Below are 19155 nucleotides of genomic sequence, written 5' to 3'. Positions count from 1 at the left end.
TGATAGTGGATGGTTGCTTTTCAGATTGCAGGCTTGTAACAAGTGGCATATCACAAGAATTGATGCTGGGTCCACCGTTGTTGGACATATATATTAATGATCTGGATGAGAATGTTGGTGCTATGATTGTTGTTGTCGAACAGTTGGTAGCATAGTGAGGAGTCAGGAAGGTTAGTTTCCAAGTACTTGCTGCTAACACCCATTTCCACCTCTTAATCTTTCCTCAACCACCTTCTTATCATGCTGCTTATCTGACTTTCAGGAAGTGAGCAGCATAGGATTTCCTGACCAAAACCTGAAGAAGGGTTTCAGCCCGAAACGTTGCCTATTTCCTTCGCTCCATAGATGCTGCTGCACCCGCTGAGTTTCTCCAGCTTTTTTGTGCACCTTCTATTATGAAGACCTAATCGTTGTCTGTGACTATCACCACTAACTCTCCTCCGCAGCCAACAAACCACCCATCCTTTGGTAACTACTCTGGCTCTCTGGGGCCTAAGTTCAACTTCTTGCTGCTCCATCACTAAAACCATCCTTTCCTTCCCATCGCTGTCCTTGCCTGTACTCCTGGCTGCTCAGACCCGCGTTAGAAAGAGAGACTGAGAGGGACCACAAGTGTTCATCATCCCGACAGAGACTGTGGGAGGATCCGGATTGACCTCAGACTGTGACCATTGGCTGATGAGCTTAGAAACAGGGGATATTGTCAGAATAAAACAGAGGACATTTTGGACTGATTACAGAGAAGGAATTACAGCACTCAGAGTGCGATGAGGAGCCCTGTGGAAGTCTCCATGTGGAGGCTGTGGAGACTCAGTCACTGATTTCAGTCAAAACAGGAGTGAGAAGATTTTTGGATATCCTAGGAAATAAGGAATATGGTGATGGGCTTGAAAATAGTGCTGAGGTGGAATGATCAGCAGTGATCAGGATAAATGGTGGAGAAGGCTTGAGGGCCTGAATAGTCAACTCCTTCTCCTGGTTCTTGTGCTCCAATGCCCATAACAGGAGCCTGACCACTTCCCACCTCTTGTGAGACATCTGTCAGCAAAGGCGAGTGCTGATGATGAAAGTCATCATTGGTGTTAGAGTGCCAGCACAGGCCTTGGCCATCTGAGGGAGAGAACCCTTTGGCCCCACACATCTGCAATCATCTGTTGCTGGCCCTCTTTGTTCTGGCCCTTTCATACCTCCAGTTCCCTCCTCTATACTTTCAGTCTGAACAAAGGTCCCGACCCAAAATATCACCCATCCTTTTTCTCCAGTGATGCTGCCTGACCCACTGAGTTACTCCGGCACTTTGTGTCTATTCCCACTTACATGCTCCTTGGACAGGCCACAACCCCTGCATGGAGGGTTTCGGCCCGAAACATTGCCTATTTCCTTCGCTCCATAGATGCTGCTGCACCCGCTGAGTTTCTCCAGCTTTTTTGTGTACCCTGCATGGATAACTCCAATTTCCTGATATATGTGCTTTATCCCCAAATAAGGCACACCAAGGGATTAATAGGTGGACAGAGGAAACAAGTCAAAACTTCTGGAAAAAGTGAGTGAGCAACCCCAGGCCCATGACCACTCAAAATGGACAGGAGCATTCCAGCCACCACTGAGCTCCTGGATTCACTTGTCGGGAGTGTATCATCTGGGTACCCCACCTACCCTGCCAGTCCATGGCCACCTTCCACCCGTGGAAGGGTTTTCACATCCTACTTCGACCTGATCGGCCACATCAGAACCCATAAAACTGAACCTGAAAGTGGGGTTTGATCTGAGCAGAGAGAGAGAGTGTGAGACTGAATTACCTGAAGTTGGAGTTGTACTCTACTTCCGTGGTGCCAATCATGATGAAGTCATGTCCATCTCGAGTAGAAATATCCCGTAGGAGAATCGGCCTCAGACCAGGATCCAGTTGCTCCGTTACATCCTGTGCAATATGTAGACTTTCTTTACACATGGCAATTCTCCTACCATTTTCCTCTTCCTCAAATGGAGCAGGACAGGAACAGCCGAGTGAGAGAGTAGAGCTCCCTCCATCCTGAGCCACCGCGCACACCCAGGGGAGTGTTTAGATGGAGTTCAGTTCCCTCTTCACTGTCCCATTACATACTTCCAGGATATGGACAGGGGGGGTTGGATACAGTGAAGCACTCTCTGCACTATCCTGACACACACTTTCAGGGATGATTAGTCACAGTGAATCTCCCTCTGCACTCTCCCATCAAACACTCCCAGGATTAGACAAAGAGTGAAGCTCCCTCTGCATGGTCCTGTTACCCATTTCCAGGATACCGTTAGACATAGAGTGAAGCTCCCACTACATTGTCCCATTATCTGTGGTGGCCTTATCTCTATGTCCCCACAGCCAGTCATCCTCTTCAGTGGCATGACCCTCCCTTGTGTAGGCAGTAGTGACAGGTGGGGATCACTTAAGGCAGTGTTGGTCCATTAGTTGCTATGGCAGCTACGATGCTGTGTTCATCCTGATGACTGGGTGGTGTGTGCTTGGCCCTGGGTACGGAGATCACTGTAGGCAAGACCTTGCTGGTGATGGATAACCTGGAGATGTTTGATCAAATGCCCTGGCCTTCATTCCCGATGAGCTCCTCACAGCTGCACCATCCGGGAGAGGTGACGTTAGGATCATACTCGTGTTGCTTCAGCTGCAGGAAATCAGCCTTTGGAATATCTTATCCTTCCAGAGGCAGATATTATAGGGATCGCTTGGAAGGAGGAGGTAGGAGGGAATTATTCTGTCCAAGGCAATGGCTGACTGCATCTTCAGGATCACAGACAGACCAGGATGCCTCCCCTACAATGATGGACATGATTGACAGTCACCTGATGGACAACAACTCCACCCCTCAGCCAAATGTTAGGAAAGTTGGAAAAGTGTTTGAAACTATTTATACGGAGAACCACGCACCTTCCTTAGCTGGGAGTCTAAGCCCTGTTGAAGGAGCCTGGGTAACAAGAATTAGAGGTGAAAATTGCCACTTGGTTGTGGACGGGACTTGTACAAATGCAGAGTGTTGTTCATGAACCAACTGGTGACCTCTATGCTGTGGTATCAGTTGGTCACTTGGGATGTGCCACCAAGACTCAGAGGCAGCTGGTTGAGGTCTGGGCAAAGGAAAATGCTGGGTTTCTGCCATGTTTCTGTATATCCCAACAGAGGGCAGTCAGTCTACGATGTGCATTTCCTTTCTGGCTGTAATCCTACACCTTCAGGCCCTGGACGGAGAACTGCAGGTACTGCACAACACTCTCCCGCACAGCTGTGCAGCCAGCATATTTTATTTGCAAGTGGCACTGCCATCAAGGTAGCATCACTTCCCTCTACAACCAGTAGGTCTACCTCTCTGAGGGAATTACAAACTCTAGGATATAATCAGTTTTGTTACAGTTTCTCTACTTATTGTACATCACGTGGTAGCGATTCCTGTTTCTGCAAGCTCTCGACTTCCTTACCCTGGTTTATCATCTGGAGACATGGTCCACTCTGCCACCTGGCTGTGAGGGAGATCCCAGGGAAGATTTCACATTGGGGACATTGGGTGAGCAGCATTTGATAAAGTTATGGCTGTGGACCAGCGCTTTAACCAGTTATTGGAATTCCAGGCCCCATCATCCATGTGGCCTGGACAATTCTGCAGGCCATGCGGAATTTAGGGGGTTGCAGAGAGCTTGCTCCTCGAGCTTTGACTACACTTCAGCCTCGCGTTCTTGACCTTGGGGGACTTGATGCAAAAAGATACGAGCTAGACACGGATCTCGTTCTGCTCCTGAACCAGGCCATGTTCCAGCAGTGGGTCTATCTGAGATAGTGTCTATGCTGGTGGCTTGCTTCCACCTTGGTGAAGGAATGCGCCATGTTGGTGATCTACCTGCGATCATGGTGTTGCAGGTGGATAGAGGGCATGGAGGACATCACAGTGGCGCAGCTAGTACACCTGCTGCCTCACAGCACCAGAGACCAGGCTCAATCCTGACCTTGGGTGCTATTTGTGTGCAGTTTGCATGTTCCAATGAGTGCGTGGGTTTCCTCCGGGCGTTTTAGTTTCCTCCCACATCCCTAAAATGGGCAACTAGGTAACATGGGATTAATGTAGGTTTGGTGTAAATGGGTGGTTACAGGTCACTGTTGACTGGGTGGGTTGAAGTGCCTATTCCTAGGTATGTTACAAAACTTACCTTCAGTGGCGCTGCAGTTCTGCCACTGGCCATGTGCGTGACTTTGGCGTCTTTGAGAGGGGGGCGGGATTAAAATGCCGTTTTCTCCTGCCTGTCGGAGTCGATCTTTCTCAGCCTGTTCAACTGCTGCAGAAAAATCGCTCCGACATCCATTCTCTTAAGTTTTTTAAAAACATCGCTGGACAATTCAATTGCTGGAGTAAAATAAAAATCGACTTCTAACGGCGTCATTGCCGACAACGGGATGGATGTCCCGTACGGGACAAATAAAGGTAAGCCGTTTATTTTACATATAAACTTGCTTCTTAGGATTACTTTAATCCAAATTTTACGTTGTGAAAAGGTGATTTAGGCCCCATACAAACAGGCAGTGTTTTCCCTGCCGATATGGGGTTTAAATTCACCTCAAACCGCAACGTTCCAAATGATCGCGTTCCCCAAAATCCCACTCGTAAGATGATTTAAATGGTCATTAATTTACAGGAATTAAACACTAAATTCCTTCCATTTGACCTATAAATTCATGACAATGAGATTTTAAAATCATGTTATATTGTGAATTCTTGTGTGAATGTTATTTGGACACTTAGGCTATTTAAAAATGTTAACCTTTTCTTAAGAAATGGATAGATGTTTAGATCTAGTAATTGAATTTTGCAATTAGCTTTAATTATGTAACTAACTAATTATATGCTTTAATCTCAGGTCATCCAAGTAAGATTGTTTCATATTTGTTTCAGAATGCTTCGATCTACAATAACTGAAAATTTCATTCAGTTCTCTTAATTTTTAAGAATGTTATGGGCTTTTGACTGTCCTCGATCACAGCTTTTGAGTTAAGTCAATGGAAAAGCAATAGGGAACAAGATGCTTATTTCCGAGTATGAAAATGGCCATAACTTTTCTAATACTGAAGATATGAAAATGAATTAGGTGTCAAATTAAACTTCCTTTTATGTTTTATCTGATGGGATAAATTGCAGACTTGATTTTTAAAATCTCAAAATTGTGTAACATTGCTACTATTCCAACATTGGACAACATGAATTTAAGGTGTTTTTTTCTTTGGTGCCTTTAAATAAAATTTGAAACTAAACCTAAAATGCACACCATGCTTTCTATTCACTTACATGCAGCAGGACTGGATGTCCCATTTGCATGGCAGTCACCACTGAGTTCATGTAGTTGGGGTTGGTAGCCAGGAGAATGAACAGTTCCTCGCCTTCCATCTTCTTAATCCATCTAACAGCCTGACCTTGAGGGTCAATGAGTAAGGGCCAGTATTCGCCCATCTTCACCAGGATAGCGTTCTCAGTCGAATGGTTATCCGGAGGCAGACCCATGTTCTGCAAATTGCGAACCTGGTCAGAAAATATATTGTGTTAGAAGGTATTACGTATAAGGAGAGGTTGGACAAACTTTGATGGTTTTCTTTGGGGTGTTGAAGGCAGACGGCAACCAAATAGAAGTTTATAAAAAGATGTGACAAAGTTAGTGTAGACAGAACCCTTTTCCCAGGGTGGCAATGTCAAAGGTTAGAGGGCATAGCTTTAAGGTGAGAGCAGAAATGTTTAAAGGAGATATCTGGGAAAAATGTGCATCATTGTCTCCTGTAACCTGCTGCACACTTTCCCCACCTCTACCCCATCAGTGACCGTTCCTTGCCTTCCACATCACCTATCTGAACTTCGTTCATTTTCACCACTGAGTATACAATGGTTCTATGATGATTTTCTTTTGTCATTCCCGGCTTGTTCCAGAAATAAATTTGCTCACTCACTGGCTTCTCCGCCACCTTCTGACATCTCCCAGCATCTCGTGTAGGAAAGAACTGCAGATGTTGGTTTAAATTGAAGATAGACACAAAATGCTGGAGTAATTCAGCGGGACAGGCAGCACCTCTGGAGAGAAGGAATGGAGGACGTTTCGGATCGAGACCCTTCCCAGTTCTCCAACCAGTCTTACTGACTCTGACTACATTTTATCTCTGTTTGCTTTGTTGTTACCTTCTCCCAACTAACAATGTTCTATTCTACATTTTCCTTGATCTCTATTCACTTTGTCCTGTTTTCACACCTTACACTTCATCTATACACTTCCTTATCTATGCACCGCACACTCCTCTGGCATCAGTCTGAAGAAGGGTCTTGACCCGAAACGTCACCCATTCCTTCTCCCCAGAGATGTTGCCTGTCCCACTGAGTTACTTCAGTATTTTGTCTCTATCCCCCAGCATCTCCCTGTACATTCCAGCATTATGCACCTTTTACTGACATTTCCCGCCCTCCTCTCAACCTAACCGCCCACCCACCGCAGTCCCCAGTGGAAGATTTCCTTATACATTTGGTGGGAAGTGGGCATTGGTGGTGAGGCCTTTTCTAGGCCTTTTTTGGTTCTAAACGGTAGGGCATTTCAGAGGGCAGTTAAAGAGTCCATCGGAGGGAGCAGCACAGTGGTGCAGTTTGTAGAGCTGGGACCTTGCAGCTCCAGCGACCCAGGTTCAATCCTGACCTCCGGTGCTATCGGAGTGACGTTTGTTTGTTCTCCCCGTGACCAAATGGCTTTCCCGAAGGTCTGCTTAATTGGATTTTATAAATTAGCCCCAGTGAGTGTAGGTGGCAGGAGAGTTGGTGAGAGTTAGTCACAGAGACATACAGCTCAGAAACAGGCACTTCAGCCCACCAAACCAACCATCCTCATCTACCCTGCAGAGTAACGCAGAAATCTGTGTTGTATGACTGCTTATCAGTACATTGTCCTGTCTGTATGTTGAGCCACGTCAAAGAAGGTTTTCTGTTACGACAGACAATAAAGTTTTCTGAATCTGAATCTGAACCCTTCACCTGGCACTTAGTCCATAACCTACTATGCCTTGAGAATTCCAGGTACTTCTTATACATTGTCTAATATCCGCCTCCACCATCATGTTCCTTCATAATTCTTTTTCAGAGGCCCACCAAACCACCTGCTCCTCATGCCCTCTAGTCTTGAATATCACTGCTACAGAGAAAACTAATGACTCATGAGAAAGAAAATAATTGGGGTAAGGGGAATTATAGGAATGCCCTGTTGCCAGCTTAAACTTTATGAGGTGAATGGTGTTGAGAAATAAGAGAATGAATGAACAAAAACCCTTCTCGTATGATCATGAGTGAAACATGCACCATTTCTTCCACAGTGACCCTTACTTTACCTGTTTGCCTAATTTAAAATGCCATGATGGGATTCAAACTTGTTCTCCAGATTGTTAGACGAGAAGTCTTGATTACTAGTTCACTAATTTAGCCACAATGCTACCATACCCAATTTAGATGCAGACTAATGTCTTCTAACAGCTGTGCTGGTCTCAGTCCCAGGTGATCAACGAGTCCCAGGTGATGAACTCAGGGATTCGTTGATCACCACACTGAGAGGTAAAGTTGCGGCAGGCAGCAGTGTTACTCGTTACCTCGTTCTTTTCGAGTATTGCTGGAATCAATGCGTAGTTAATTGAGATTGGGATCTGGATGTCAGTGCAGAGGCTTTTCCATTGTTTCAACAGGCTCTGCCTGTAGTCGGCAGGAAAGGGGCCGTAGTATGTGATACATGCAGCTGAGAGCAGGATGTCGCCCACTAATGCCAACAGGTCGCGGTCCAAGTCGTCGATGCACTCCTTCCAGCGGATCTGTAAGCACACAAGGTGCTCGTCAGTCAAAGCATCTTAGAATCACAGAGTGCTCTCCTCAGCCCAAAAACATCTGCTTTCAAAATGTCCGCTCACTTCGCATAGCCGTAGAGTCACCAATTCTCATCAACTTCTACAGATGCATCATAGAAAGCATTTTATCAGGATGCATCACAGTTTCATTTGGGAACAGCTCCATCCAAGACCACAAGAAATTGCAGCGAATTGTAGACGCAACCCAGACCATCACACAAACCAACCTGCCTTCTATTGACTCCATTTACACCTCACGCTGCCTTGGCAAGTCCAGCAGCATAATCAAGGACACGTCACACCCTGGCCACTCCCTCTTTTCACCTCACCCAACAGGCAAAGGTGTAGAAGTGTGAAAACGCACACCTCCAGATTCAGGGACAGTTTCTTCCCAGCTGTTATCAGGCGACTGAATCATCCAGAGAGCAATGCTGAACTACTATCTACCTCATTGGTGACTACCCTTGGACTATCCTTGATTGGACTTTGCTGGCTTTACCTTGCACTAAACGTTATTCTCTTATCATGTATCTATTCACTGTAAATGGCTCTATTGTGATCATGTTTTGTATTTCTGCTGACTGGTTAGCGCAACAAATGATTTTCACTGTACCTCGTTACATGTGACAATAAACTAAACAAATGAGAATAAATAAAACAGGCCTTTCTGCCCACCGAATTTGTACATGCTATCAAGAACCATCTGCACTAATTATACTTGTACAGATTGTACATGCTATCAAGAACCATCTGCACTAATTATACTTGTACAGATTGTACATGCTATCAAGAACCATCTGCACTAATACTTTATTCTCCCCACATTCCCATGAACTCTGCCAGATTCTATGGCTCGCCTACATATTAGGTGCTGATCAGTCCACTCTATCTGCCTCTCTGTGCACAGCTTCTGCCGTTGGTACCCACCTTCTCACTGGCGAGGGCAGTGATCAAGAGCGATGCCCGTGACAGTCTGTTGGTAGTCTGCAGCTTGCGGGTAGCCAAAGCTGCCTGCTGCTCCACAGCTTCATTGAAGGACTCTTGCAGAGACCGCTGGTGATCCTCGATCTGTGGGACAAACAGAAAGGGAGCCGTCAGTCAGTGGTCACCGTCCGGATGAGCTTAATGCAAACGGGTGGTTCCAGGCCCACTGGAAATGAGAGGCTTGAGGTTGATAGAAATTACAGCACATGTGGGGCATGTCCTATACGTCAATGCACTTCCAGCATCTTTCACCTCGACATGCCACACCCACCCGCATTTTGAGTCATAGGAAGAGGATTGCCATTCTGCCCCCCCCGATTACCACACTCCAAGGAGTAGGAAGAACATTCTGTCTTTGCTCCAACTTATCTTGTGGGAAAATGGCCTTATGTTGGCGACAGATGATTGGTTGAACTGGAGATCCCGTGTGCGTGCATATGTGAGATGTGTGCATGTGGCCTTGTGTGTGTAGGCATCCGCATGATGTTTGCGAATGTATTTCCTTGCACGAGTTTGTACTTTGAATATATATGTATATATGTACGCGAGTGTCTATGCCATTGTGTGTGTGCACAGTTGAGCGTCCTGTGTATGTGTGCACACAAGTATACAGATATGTGCTTGTATGCATGTGTGTGTATTTGGACTAGGGTGTGCCTCTGTGTACGCGTGCTTTATGTGTATATATGTTATCTGTCTGTCTGTGTGTTTATATGTGTATGTGTATGTATATGTGTGTATGTATATGTGTGTGGAACGCCGACAAACAATTGGCCAGCAAAGAGTTCTGGGATCTGTCGAGCCGGCTGAGAATCAGTGGGTAGCTCATCCCTCAGTGGGAGGAGAAACTATTGATGGGAATGTGGAGGAAGAGTGGTGCAGGGGAACATGACGAGGAGTTGAAAATGAGTGAATGATAGGGGGAGGGGTGTGTGCGCAGAATGGGATGAGCCTGATTGCTTCTTACCAGGTTCAGGGCAACGTTCTTCTCTCGAAGATTGTTCCTAGCGATCACAAGAGCCTCCTGGGCAACCATCACGTTTTGCTGCTTCGGCTCAACTGACTGTCAAACAGAGTTGAATGATTTTACTGTGGCAGTTCCGTACTAAATAACAACACCTCAGCCAGTGACCAAACTCATCAGACAGAAAGGAGCCCACTGCTTCAACAGCTCCAGTGTGCTCAGTTGGAGATATTCTGAGTGGGTTATGCCTGGCATGGTTATGCCACCATGTTCACATCAAATATACCTATGATGCGGCACAAACCATAAACTAGGCCAGATATGGGCCCCTACAGGCAAAGACAGGAGAACTGATGAAGGGGAAGGAGAAATTGGTGGGGGAAGTAAATGAATTATGTCTCTCTTCACAGAAGAGACAAAATATCTCACAGGAGTACTGGAGAACTAATGGCTCAATGCAAATTAATAAATAAAATCAATCAGTTATCGTTAAAAAAAGACCTGAGAAGTCATTAAGCTTGAAAACAAAGAAACAACAAGGACCCGATGAACCAACTGTGAGAGCTTTGAAAGAGGAATTTTGGAGAAGAGTAGGAATGAACATACCATACTGTTTTTATAGGGCTTGACAGAATGATTGTATAGTTGATGTTTCCAGTGATTGGAGTGCTACACCCTTTGGGTAAAGTCTGAACATTAGGCTGTGGTAGCTGTGGTAGCTGTGTGGAATGAGCTTCCAGTGGAAGTGGTGGAGGCAGGTTCGATTTTATCATTTAAAAATAAATTGGATAGGTATATGGATGGGAAAGGAATGGAGGGTTATGGTCTGAGTGCAGGTAGATGGGACTAGGTGAGAATAAGTGTTCGGCACGGACTTGTATTTACGAGGGAGTTAGATGTGGCCCTTGTGGCTAAGGGGATCAGGGGGTATGGAGAGAAGGCAGGTACGGGATACTGAGTTGGATGATCAGCCATGATCATATTGAATGGCGGTGCAGGCTCAAAGGGCCGAATGGCCTACTCCTGCACCTAATTTCTATGTTTCTATGTTTCTATGTAGGGCCGAGATGGCCTGTTTCCGTGCTGTAATTGTTATATGGTTATATAGGCTTCCTTCATTCAGGAGCAAGATGATGAGAAATTACATCGGGAAACTTTGGAATTCTTGAAGTAAGAAGGCTCTGAAGGCTGAGTTACCAAAGACAGAAAATACATGATAACTTTGGGAAGTGCTCCCTGGGATCAGACAGGAATATTGGTGAGGGGTTGTGTGAGTGATAGAGTATCAAAGAATGAAAACAAGAGGGGAATATCCAAGGAACTTCAGCTGCTGGTTAATACGAAAAAAGACAAAGTGCTGGAGTAACTGAGCGAGTTAGGCAGTATCTCTGGAGAACATGGATAGGTGATGTTTCGGGTCGGGACCATTCTTCAGATTCAAGAGGAGATGAGTTGGTTGTCTAACCTTGAAAAGCTAAGACCTCAAAGACCAGAGATGAGGTCCATCTTGGCCTTTTGATCCACCATCACACACCTATTTTCACTAATCTCACGCTACTCCTATTTTATTTTCTTCATACTCCTATCAACTCACCTCAATTTCTACCACCTACCAACTCCAGCATCTATTTACACTAACCCACAGATAGAATGTGCAAACTGCACATACAGTGCATTCAGAAAGTATTCAGATCCCTTCACATTTTCCACATTTTGTTATGTTACAACCTTATTATAACACGGATTAATTTTTTTTAAATTCTCATCAATCTACACACAATACCCCATAATAAAAAAGCAAAAACAGGTGTTTAGAAACTTAGATATGACGGCACAGAAGCCACCAAAAGCTATTCAGCAGGTGTAGCAAGGTATGGTACTTTGGCCTTTATTACAAAAGGATTTGAATAATAGATATTGGAGTGGGTTATGTTGATGCTGCTGAAAATGCCTGGTGAACTGTATATTGTTGCAGCATGGCTTGCCCGAGGCAGAGGAAGGGAATATATGCAGCCTTACGTAATCGCGGATGTTTTCCAGCTGTGCTCTTTGCAGAATGAACCACTGTCTTCCTAACAGACACAAGCAAACTATCCACTGCTCTCGCTAACCACAAAGCTGTCCAAGCTCGATAAAACTATCTGGCACACCATTCATGCATCACCCTGGGGGACCACACCTTCCCTGTGAGATACATCTGCCCCTTGTCTAGGGGAGTGGAACGATCGCTCCTTCAGGGATTACGTAATGAAGCCTGAGAGAGCTGAGCTTTCACAATGCCTGGGTCTTCACAGTCAGGAATCATTTCCGTGCTGTAATGTCTGTGCAGCGCCTGCCTCCCTGCGGCTGAGCTGCTATTGGATGCTCTGCTCTGCTAATGGTGAGCCTGAAGAGACGCCTGAGGAGTGCTGGAGCAGGTCCCTCACAGTTAGGACGTGCTCCCAGAAAGATTAATCTCCTTCCTGTCCCTCGCAGTTGAAAGAGAGCTGCCTTTGGACTCACTTTCACTATAAGGTGAGTGTTTCATAATTCAGCTGTTGCTCTGAGTGTTTTCTGCTTGAACTGGATAGAGTTAATCTCGCAAAGTTGTTTCGGGGCCTGAGCTTTAAGGAGAGGTTGAGGAGGTTAGGATGATATTCCGTGGAGTGCAGGATGCTAAGGGATGATCTTATAGGGTGTATAAGAAAAGTTCATTCTGTTTTTCCCTCCAGCTATGCTTCCTGACCTGCTGAGTGTTTCCAACACTTCCAGTTTTTAGTTTGGATTTCCAGCAGCTGCAGTTTTTTAGTTTTCATTTACCACTGAAGCTAATTAAGTGATCGAAGAATTGTCCCAACCAGAAACATTACCTATCCATGTTCTCCAGAGATGCCGGCCGACCCACTGAGTTACTCCAGCGCCTTGTGTTTCTAATTACTATATGTGATTGTTGGTGTTTGCAAGTGATTAACGTGTTGCAAATGCCTGCCAGACCTTTCATGTAACAAAGATAACTCGCTCTTTAAAAATACATTTCATTGGCTATAAATGACAAGTTTGTGCTGTGCAGGAGGCCCTGATGAATGTGCAATGGTCTCTCTCTTTATTGTCACAGACACACAGACACACACACACACAGACCCACACACACATGCACACACACACCTCACCCTGGAAGTGAATTAAACACAACTGAGCTGTCTGTGCTTTCTCCTCTCCCTTTCAGGTTGGTGAAGGAATGGCTTTGGCACTGTGCCTCCTGTTGGCCACTCTTTGTGTGCGTCAGGCAGTGGCAGGTCAATGCCCAAGGGATTGCATCTGTGGCCAGAAACAACCTGTCAACCATACTGAGGTGGACTGCTACAAGCGGGGCCTGAGGTCGATGCCAAGGGAGCTGCCTGGGGACGCCTGGGTTCTTAGGATGGGTACGTACATTGGATTTTGCACTGTGTGCAAGTGGGACAAAGGTGATCGGGGCAATGAATGGCACAGTGGGTGGGAAGAGCATTGGGAGGGATGATGAGTTGCACAGGAGTTGGTTCAACAGGGATCTATGAAGGGGACATTGTCTTTGGAGGTGGAGTTTGTAGAATGGAAAACAGAGAAGCAGAGGACTTAGTCTTTCAAAGTGTGTCTTTGATAACATCCCACAAAAGAGGCTAGTGTGCAATACTAGACACACAGGATTGGGGGTAATCCTCTAGCATAGACTATAAATTGGTATATTATTTCTTGAGGTTAGGGTTGCCAACTGTCCCGTATTAGCTGGAACATCCTGTATTTTGGGCTAAATTGGTTTGTCCCCAGTATGGGACCGCCCCTTGTCCCGTATTTGACCACTACTACTCGGGTCGAGGGGACTGTCGGGTCGGAGTGCCGCGTCCGGCCCCGCCTCACCCGTCCCGACGTAGTGCAGCCCATGGAGTGCAGCAGCAGTGCTTCGCCCGGCCTTTGGACCTTCGCTGACCACCTACACCACCACCCCTCCATCTCATGGCCGATCATCGGTTCATGAGTTGGACGGGGCGCCGGACTTTGCACGCGACATCATGCGACCCTGGCCAAAACTCCTCAGCTGGCCTGACGACTGGGCTTTGTGTGCAGTCCAGCACCCGGGCCAGCTCATCATTCACCCAGCCAGGGCCGAGTCGGTCAACGAATTGTCATCGGGAATTTGTCCCGTATTTTGACCTTTTGTCCCTTATTTGGGGGGGTGAGAAAGTTGGCAACCCTGCTTGAGGTTGATATCATAAAATGGAATGGGATTGCGAGTTGTGAGGATGATTCAACTAGGCTTCCAGGTGATTTAGAAAATTGCCAGAATCGGTATATAATGTGGATAAATGTGAAGTTATCCACTTTATTATGGTGCCATGCAGCACAGGGACAGGGACAGGCCCAAAACTCGAGTGGATGTAAAGTTTGAGAACAACCCCAGTCTCACCAAAGAGTGAGATCTCTCCTTCCTAAAACAACTCTGGTTGGTATTCCCTGCACCCTTAGAGGGCCTTGTTATTTCCCTACAATGTGGCGGTTAGAAGTGGCCTTTCTGACATTTCCAATGCAGTAGCTGATTAAAGCACGGAGTTACTGGTGAGTATGACAGGGTCCATCACTGGGTGGCATTGGAGCAGGGTAGGACACCCTTGTGTTGGGGTTTAACCTCTGGACCCATTAGCCAGGCCTCTATCTCCAGGACAGTATCAGGTGACTGTAATTGCATAGAGGATTAAATTCAGCTCAGCTGTCAGAGTTAGCAGGCTTGTGGGAGCCACTATCTAAGGCTGGCAGACAGTGTGGAGGGGGGGGGGCATCAGATGTGATGACACCCCAAGATGACATTCTGGACCGAGGCTGCATCTTCAGCTGGAGGGTACATGAGATAGATGGTTGTACAGTGATCAAAACACCACTGCAGCCATGCTACATGTATCCTGCAATGTGGACACAGTGGTGGCATCTCTAAAGAACTCACTTCCTAATCCTTTCTGCCTCTGTCTTTTCCTTCAAGGAATTCCTTAAAAGCTTACCCTTGATCATTTTGTTTTCTCTGTACTGCATTTTGTTGTCTCTGTACTGTACACTGACAATGACAATTAAAATTGAATCTGAATCTGAATCTTACAAAGTGGGCCATTGTTGTGTGCCTATTGACACTTCAGGGAGTGTGGCAGTACCTATCACGTTCCAGATCCCATTGAATGCAGTCATAGAGTTGTACAGTATGGATATAAGCCCTTAAAGCAATTCATGTCTGTCAACCAAGATATCTATCTGAGCTGATCCAGTTTGTCTGCATTTGGCCCATGTTCCCCTATCCAAGTGCCTGTCCAAATGTGTTTTAAACATTGTCATTGCACCCAACGCTAGGACTTCCTCTGGCAGCTCGTTCCATACACCCACTATTCTCTGTGTGAAAAGTTGCCTTTTGCAGGTCCTCTTTAAATGTTTTTCCTCTTATAGAGCATAGAAAATGACAGCACAGAACTGGCCCTTTGGCTCACAAAGTCTGCACTGAACATGATACCTAGCTAAACTAATCCTATCTGCTTCAATTCCCTCACATCCATCTGCCCATCTCAAAGCCTATTAAACCCCACTATTGTCTCTGTTTTCACCAGCACACCACTTGCTTCTCAGCCTCCTACACTCCAGTCCCAGCTGATCCAATCTCTACTTGTGGCTGCAGCCCAAGTCCCAGCAATAGCCTCGTGAATATTTTCTGCACCCTCTTTGGCTTAATCACATCCTTCCTCCAGTATGACCATCAGATGGATCACAATATTCTAGGTGTGGTCAGGGGTTGCTGCTCCGTGTACGAACTTATATTGGACCGATTGCCCCGAGTAATGCACAACTCTTTTTTTAAGGTCAGAACTTCCTGCAAACTCTTCCTGCCAGAGTGCTTCAAGGATTGCCGCACACTGAGAGCATCAACTTTGAGCACAACACCATAACAACAATCCACCCTCGGGCTTTCTCTGGGGCCGGTCAACTGATACTGGTCAATCTCCATGGCAATCAACTGAGCAGGCTGCCCCGCAGAATCTTCCAGGGTCTCTCCAGGCTCCGCTTTCTGATGCTGGGACAAAACCGTTTCACATTCCTCAGGCCTGAGATGTTTGCTGGGCTCCACAATCTGACAGACTTGGACATGTCATTGAACGACATCACCTCACTGCCACCCAATAACTTCCAGACTCTGAGTGCCCTCAGGATCCTGGATTTGGCCTTCAACAAGATCCAGAAGATATCTGGCAACGCCTTCACTGGACTTGGCCTGCTCTACAGTCTCAACCTGGACCACAACAGGATTCAGTCCATCCCCCTGAGAACCTTCAAGCCATTGGGCAGTCTGAAGATACTGGTGCTGGACAACAACTTGCTCTACACCCTCAACGCCACAGCATTAGAAGGTTTAGGTAACTTGCGAGAGTTGTATGTGAGAAATAATGACATTAGCAAGCTTCTAAGAGATGTCTTCAAACACACTCCCAGACTTACCCATCTAGCCCTGAACGGCAACAAGCTGAAATCTATTGATGGCACATCATTCTTGGCATTGACAGGTAGGGATAACAGCAGCCTATGGATTATTTCTGCAACCTGCGCTTTCATGTTCCTATCTAAAAGCCTCTTAAACACCATTATTGTATCTGCCTCCACCACCATCCCTGACAATGTATTCCAGGCTCCCACCAACTCACTGTGTAAAGAAACTTGCTCTGCTCATCTCCATTAAACTCCCCCCCTCTCACCTTATAACTATGCCCTCTATTGTTGGCCATTTCCCCCCTGGGAAAAATGTTCTGATTGTCTAGCTTATATAGATATATACACCATCTGGCTCCATCTGCCTTTTTTTGTCTGCCTCCACCTATCATCCAAAGTGAACTCCACCTACTGGTTCTATCCGCCATCATCCTTCACACCTCTGCAGTCCATGAATCACACGCTGACTGTCTCACCTCCCCCTCTCTACTTTATACCATCTAACTGCCTCTCAGTCAGAAGAAGGGTCTCGACCCGAAACGTCACGTATTCCTTCTCTCCATAGATGCTGCCTCACTCCAGCATTTTGTGTCTACCTGCTGTCTGACCCGCTGAGTTACTCCAGCTTTTCGTGTCTACCTGCTGTCTGACCCGCTGAGTTACTCCAGCTTTTCGTGTCTATCTTTGGTTTAAACCAGCATTGCAGTTCCTTCCTACACAAATTCCCTCTGCACTTTCCTGATGCAAGGTTTCAACTCGAAACGTTGACACTTCCTTCACCTTCACACGGATGCTGCTGATCAACGGGTTGAGTTCCTCCAGCAGATTGTTTGGTGTTTGACCAATATTTGTGTTTATTGATTATATTTCCAGGTGTCCAGGAGGTTTTCCTGCATAACAATCCCTGGTCATGTGACTGCAGGATGAAGAGCTTCCTTCGTTGGCTGTCTCAGAGTGAAGTGAATGTCTTTTCCTTGGAAATGCTGAGGTGTAGCTCTCCTTCCTGGAACAAGGGCAGGACCCTGAGCAGCCTGAAACCAGTTGACCTGAGGTGCAAGGCAAGAGGCTGAAGAACTGCTCCCAGCCATTGCGCCATTTCCTTCCAGCCCCATTCGCTGCACTTCCCCACTCTTTATATGGTTGCTTACCAAAGCTGACCATCAAAAGACACGGTTGAAAATGTGCAGAACCAACATGACTCTCCAATTCTCATCTAATTCATTCCTTTAAATAAACAATTCAAAAATTACAGCAGTCTCCAGTCTCCAGCACCTCACCCGTATCCAATGATGATTGATATATCAAAGCCAGTGTGCCTGCAATTTCTTCTCTAGCTTCCCACAGTGTCTTTAGATATATCTGATCAGGCCCAGGAGGTTTGTCTCCCTTCAAATGCCTTAGGCCATTCAGCACCTCCTTAACCATAATAGTGACTGTCCTCAAGACACTTTCATTAATTGTCCCAAGTTCCCCAGTCTTCATGTCTTTCTCCACAGTAAAAATAGAAATACTCATTGTGGACTTTGCCCATCTCCTACAGCTCCACATAGAGATGACCACTTTGGCTTCTGATGGTCCCCAGTCTCTCTCTCGTCATCCTCTTTCCTTTAATGTACTTCATTGAGGAGAGTTGTGGATGTAGCCCAGTCCATCACGCAGACTAATGTCCCTACCATCGACTCCATCTACACTTTATGCTAATTTGGGAAAGCAACAAACATAATCAAGGACCTTTTTCACCCAGTCTTCCCTCTCCCATGAAGCAGAAGAAACAAGTATGAAAGCATGTACTACCAGTTTCAGGAATAGCTTCTTCCCCCCTCTTATCAGAGGCTGACTTCTCAAACACTAGATGTAATCCCGATCTTCAAACCTACCCATTACAACCTTGTACCTGTTCTCTGTAACATTAATGTTATGATGCTATAAATGCTGACTGGTATTTTTTTTCTTTGCACTACTTAAGAATGGCTTGATTGTACATGAATAATATGATTGGATTGGATTGCTCAAACAAAACTTTTCACTGTATCTCGGTACACATGACGACAATAAACCAACACTAATACCCTACGAAAAGTCAACGTGCACGGAAACAAGCCCTTTGGCCCAACTCATCATTGCCGACCTAGTTGCCCCATCTAAGATGGTCCCATTTGGCTGTGTTTGCCCCATATCCCTCCAAAAATGTCCTATTCATGTATCTGCCCAAGTGTCTTTTAAATGCTGTTATAGTACCTGCCCCAACTACCTCCTCTGGCAACTCGTTCCATATACACACACAATCCTTTGAATGAAAATTTTATTCAATCTTTCCTCTCTCATCTTAAACCTATACCTTTACCTTTTACTTATTTGCCTTTATTCTCAGGAAATAGTTCCCGTGCCACAAAGAGATACTGCACAGAAACAGGCCCTTCAGGCCACCCAGTCTATGATGACCTTCAGCCACACATTTATACCAATCCTACTTTAATCCCAATTTTTATTCTCTCCAAACTATCGTTACCTCCCCAGATTTTACCACCTATTTACGCTAGGGATAATTTACAGTGGCCAATGAAGCCACCACATAACATGTTTTTACAAAGTGGAAGGAAACTGTAACACGTGGCAGAATTCCATGTGGTTATAGTCATGCAGCACCTAAAAGGTTAATTCAGCTGAAATGTGGTCCAGTGCCAGCTTCCATTACTTATTTTGACATGAATTCACAAGGCTCTGTACCATTGGACCCTCAGTGTCAGTGCCAATAGCCCTTGTGTTATTTTGTCATCTGCGGAAACTCGTCCTACTGCCTCCTGCTTATGAGTAATGGGGATATGGTGTACCATAACGTTCCATCCTCCTG

General features: G+C 45.9%; 2 protein-coding genes across 2 annotated transcripts in view; one reads left to right on the top strand and one right to left on the bottom strand.

Annotated features, from left to right (window-relative positions):
• The window catches only part of LOC129697686 (dynein axonemal heavy chain 6-like), a 415092-nt gene that overhangs the window by 58116 nt on the left and 337821 nt on the right, over positions 1-19155 (bottom strand). Inside the window, exons 64-68 of the mRNA XM_055636395.1 lie at positions 9837-9932; positions 8813-8953; positions 7637-7852; positions 5319-5549; positions 1800-1921 (exon numbers count right to left, since the gene is read on the bottom strand). Of these exons, the coding sequence (XP_055492370.1) occupies positions 1800-1921; positions 5319-5549; positions 7637-7852; positions 8813-8953; positions 9837-9932 (806 nt within the window). The remainder of the gene's footprint in view (positions 1-1799; positions 1922-5318; positions 5550-7636; positions 7853-8812; positions 8954-9836; positions 9933-19155) is intronic.
• si:dkey-1j5.4 (insulin-like growth factor-binding protein complex acid labile subunit) lies at positions 10038-18480 on the top strand. Its single transcript, XM_055636277.1, has 4 exons — positions 10038-12347; positions 13039-13237; positions 15683-16381; positions 17178-18480. Exons 2-4 carry the CDS (start codon positions 13051-13053, stop codon positions 17372-17374), a joined length of 1083 nt encoding a protein of 360 aa, XP_055492252.1. The 5' UTR covers positions 10038-12347; positions 13039-13050; the 3' UTR covers positions 17375-18480.

Source organism: Leucoraja erinacea, chromosome 5 (assembly GCF_028641065.1).
Source record: "Leucoraja erinacea ecotype New England chromosome 5, Leri_hhj_1, whole genome shotgun sequence".
NCBI lineage: Eukaryota > Metazoa > Chordata > Chondrichthyes > Rajiformes > Rajidae > Leucoraja > Leucoraja erinaceus.
Note: the sequence above shows the minus strand (reverse complement) of the source record. Positions and strands in the feature narration are given on the sequence as shown.

Coding starts and splice junctions, on each gene's coding strand:
- si:dkey-1j5.4 (XM_055636277.1), top strand. CDS start 13,051: ATGGCTTTGGCACTGTGCCTCCTGTTGGCCACTCTTTGTGTGCGTCAG. Junction 13,238..15,682: donor CGCCTGGGTTCTTAGGATGG/GTACGTACATTG, acceptor TCTTTTTTTAAG/GTCAGAACTTCCTGCAAACT. Junction 16,382..17,177: donor ATCATTCTTGGCATTGACAG/GTAGGGATAACA, acceptor TTATATTTCCAG/GTGTCCAGGAGGTTTTCCTG.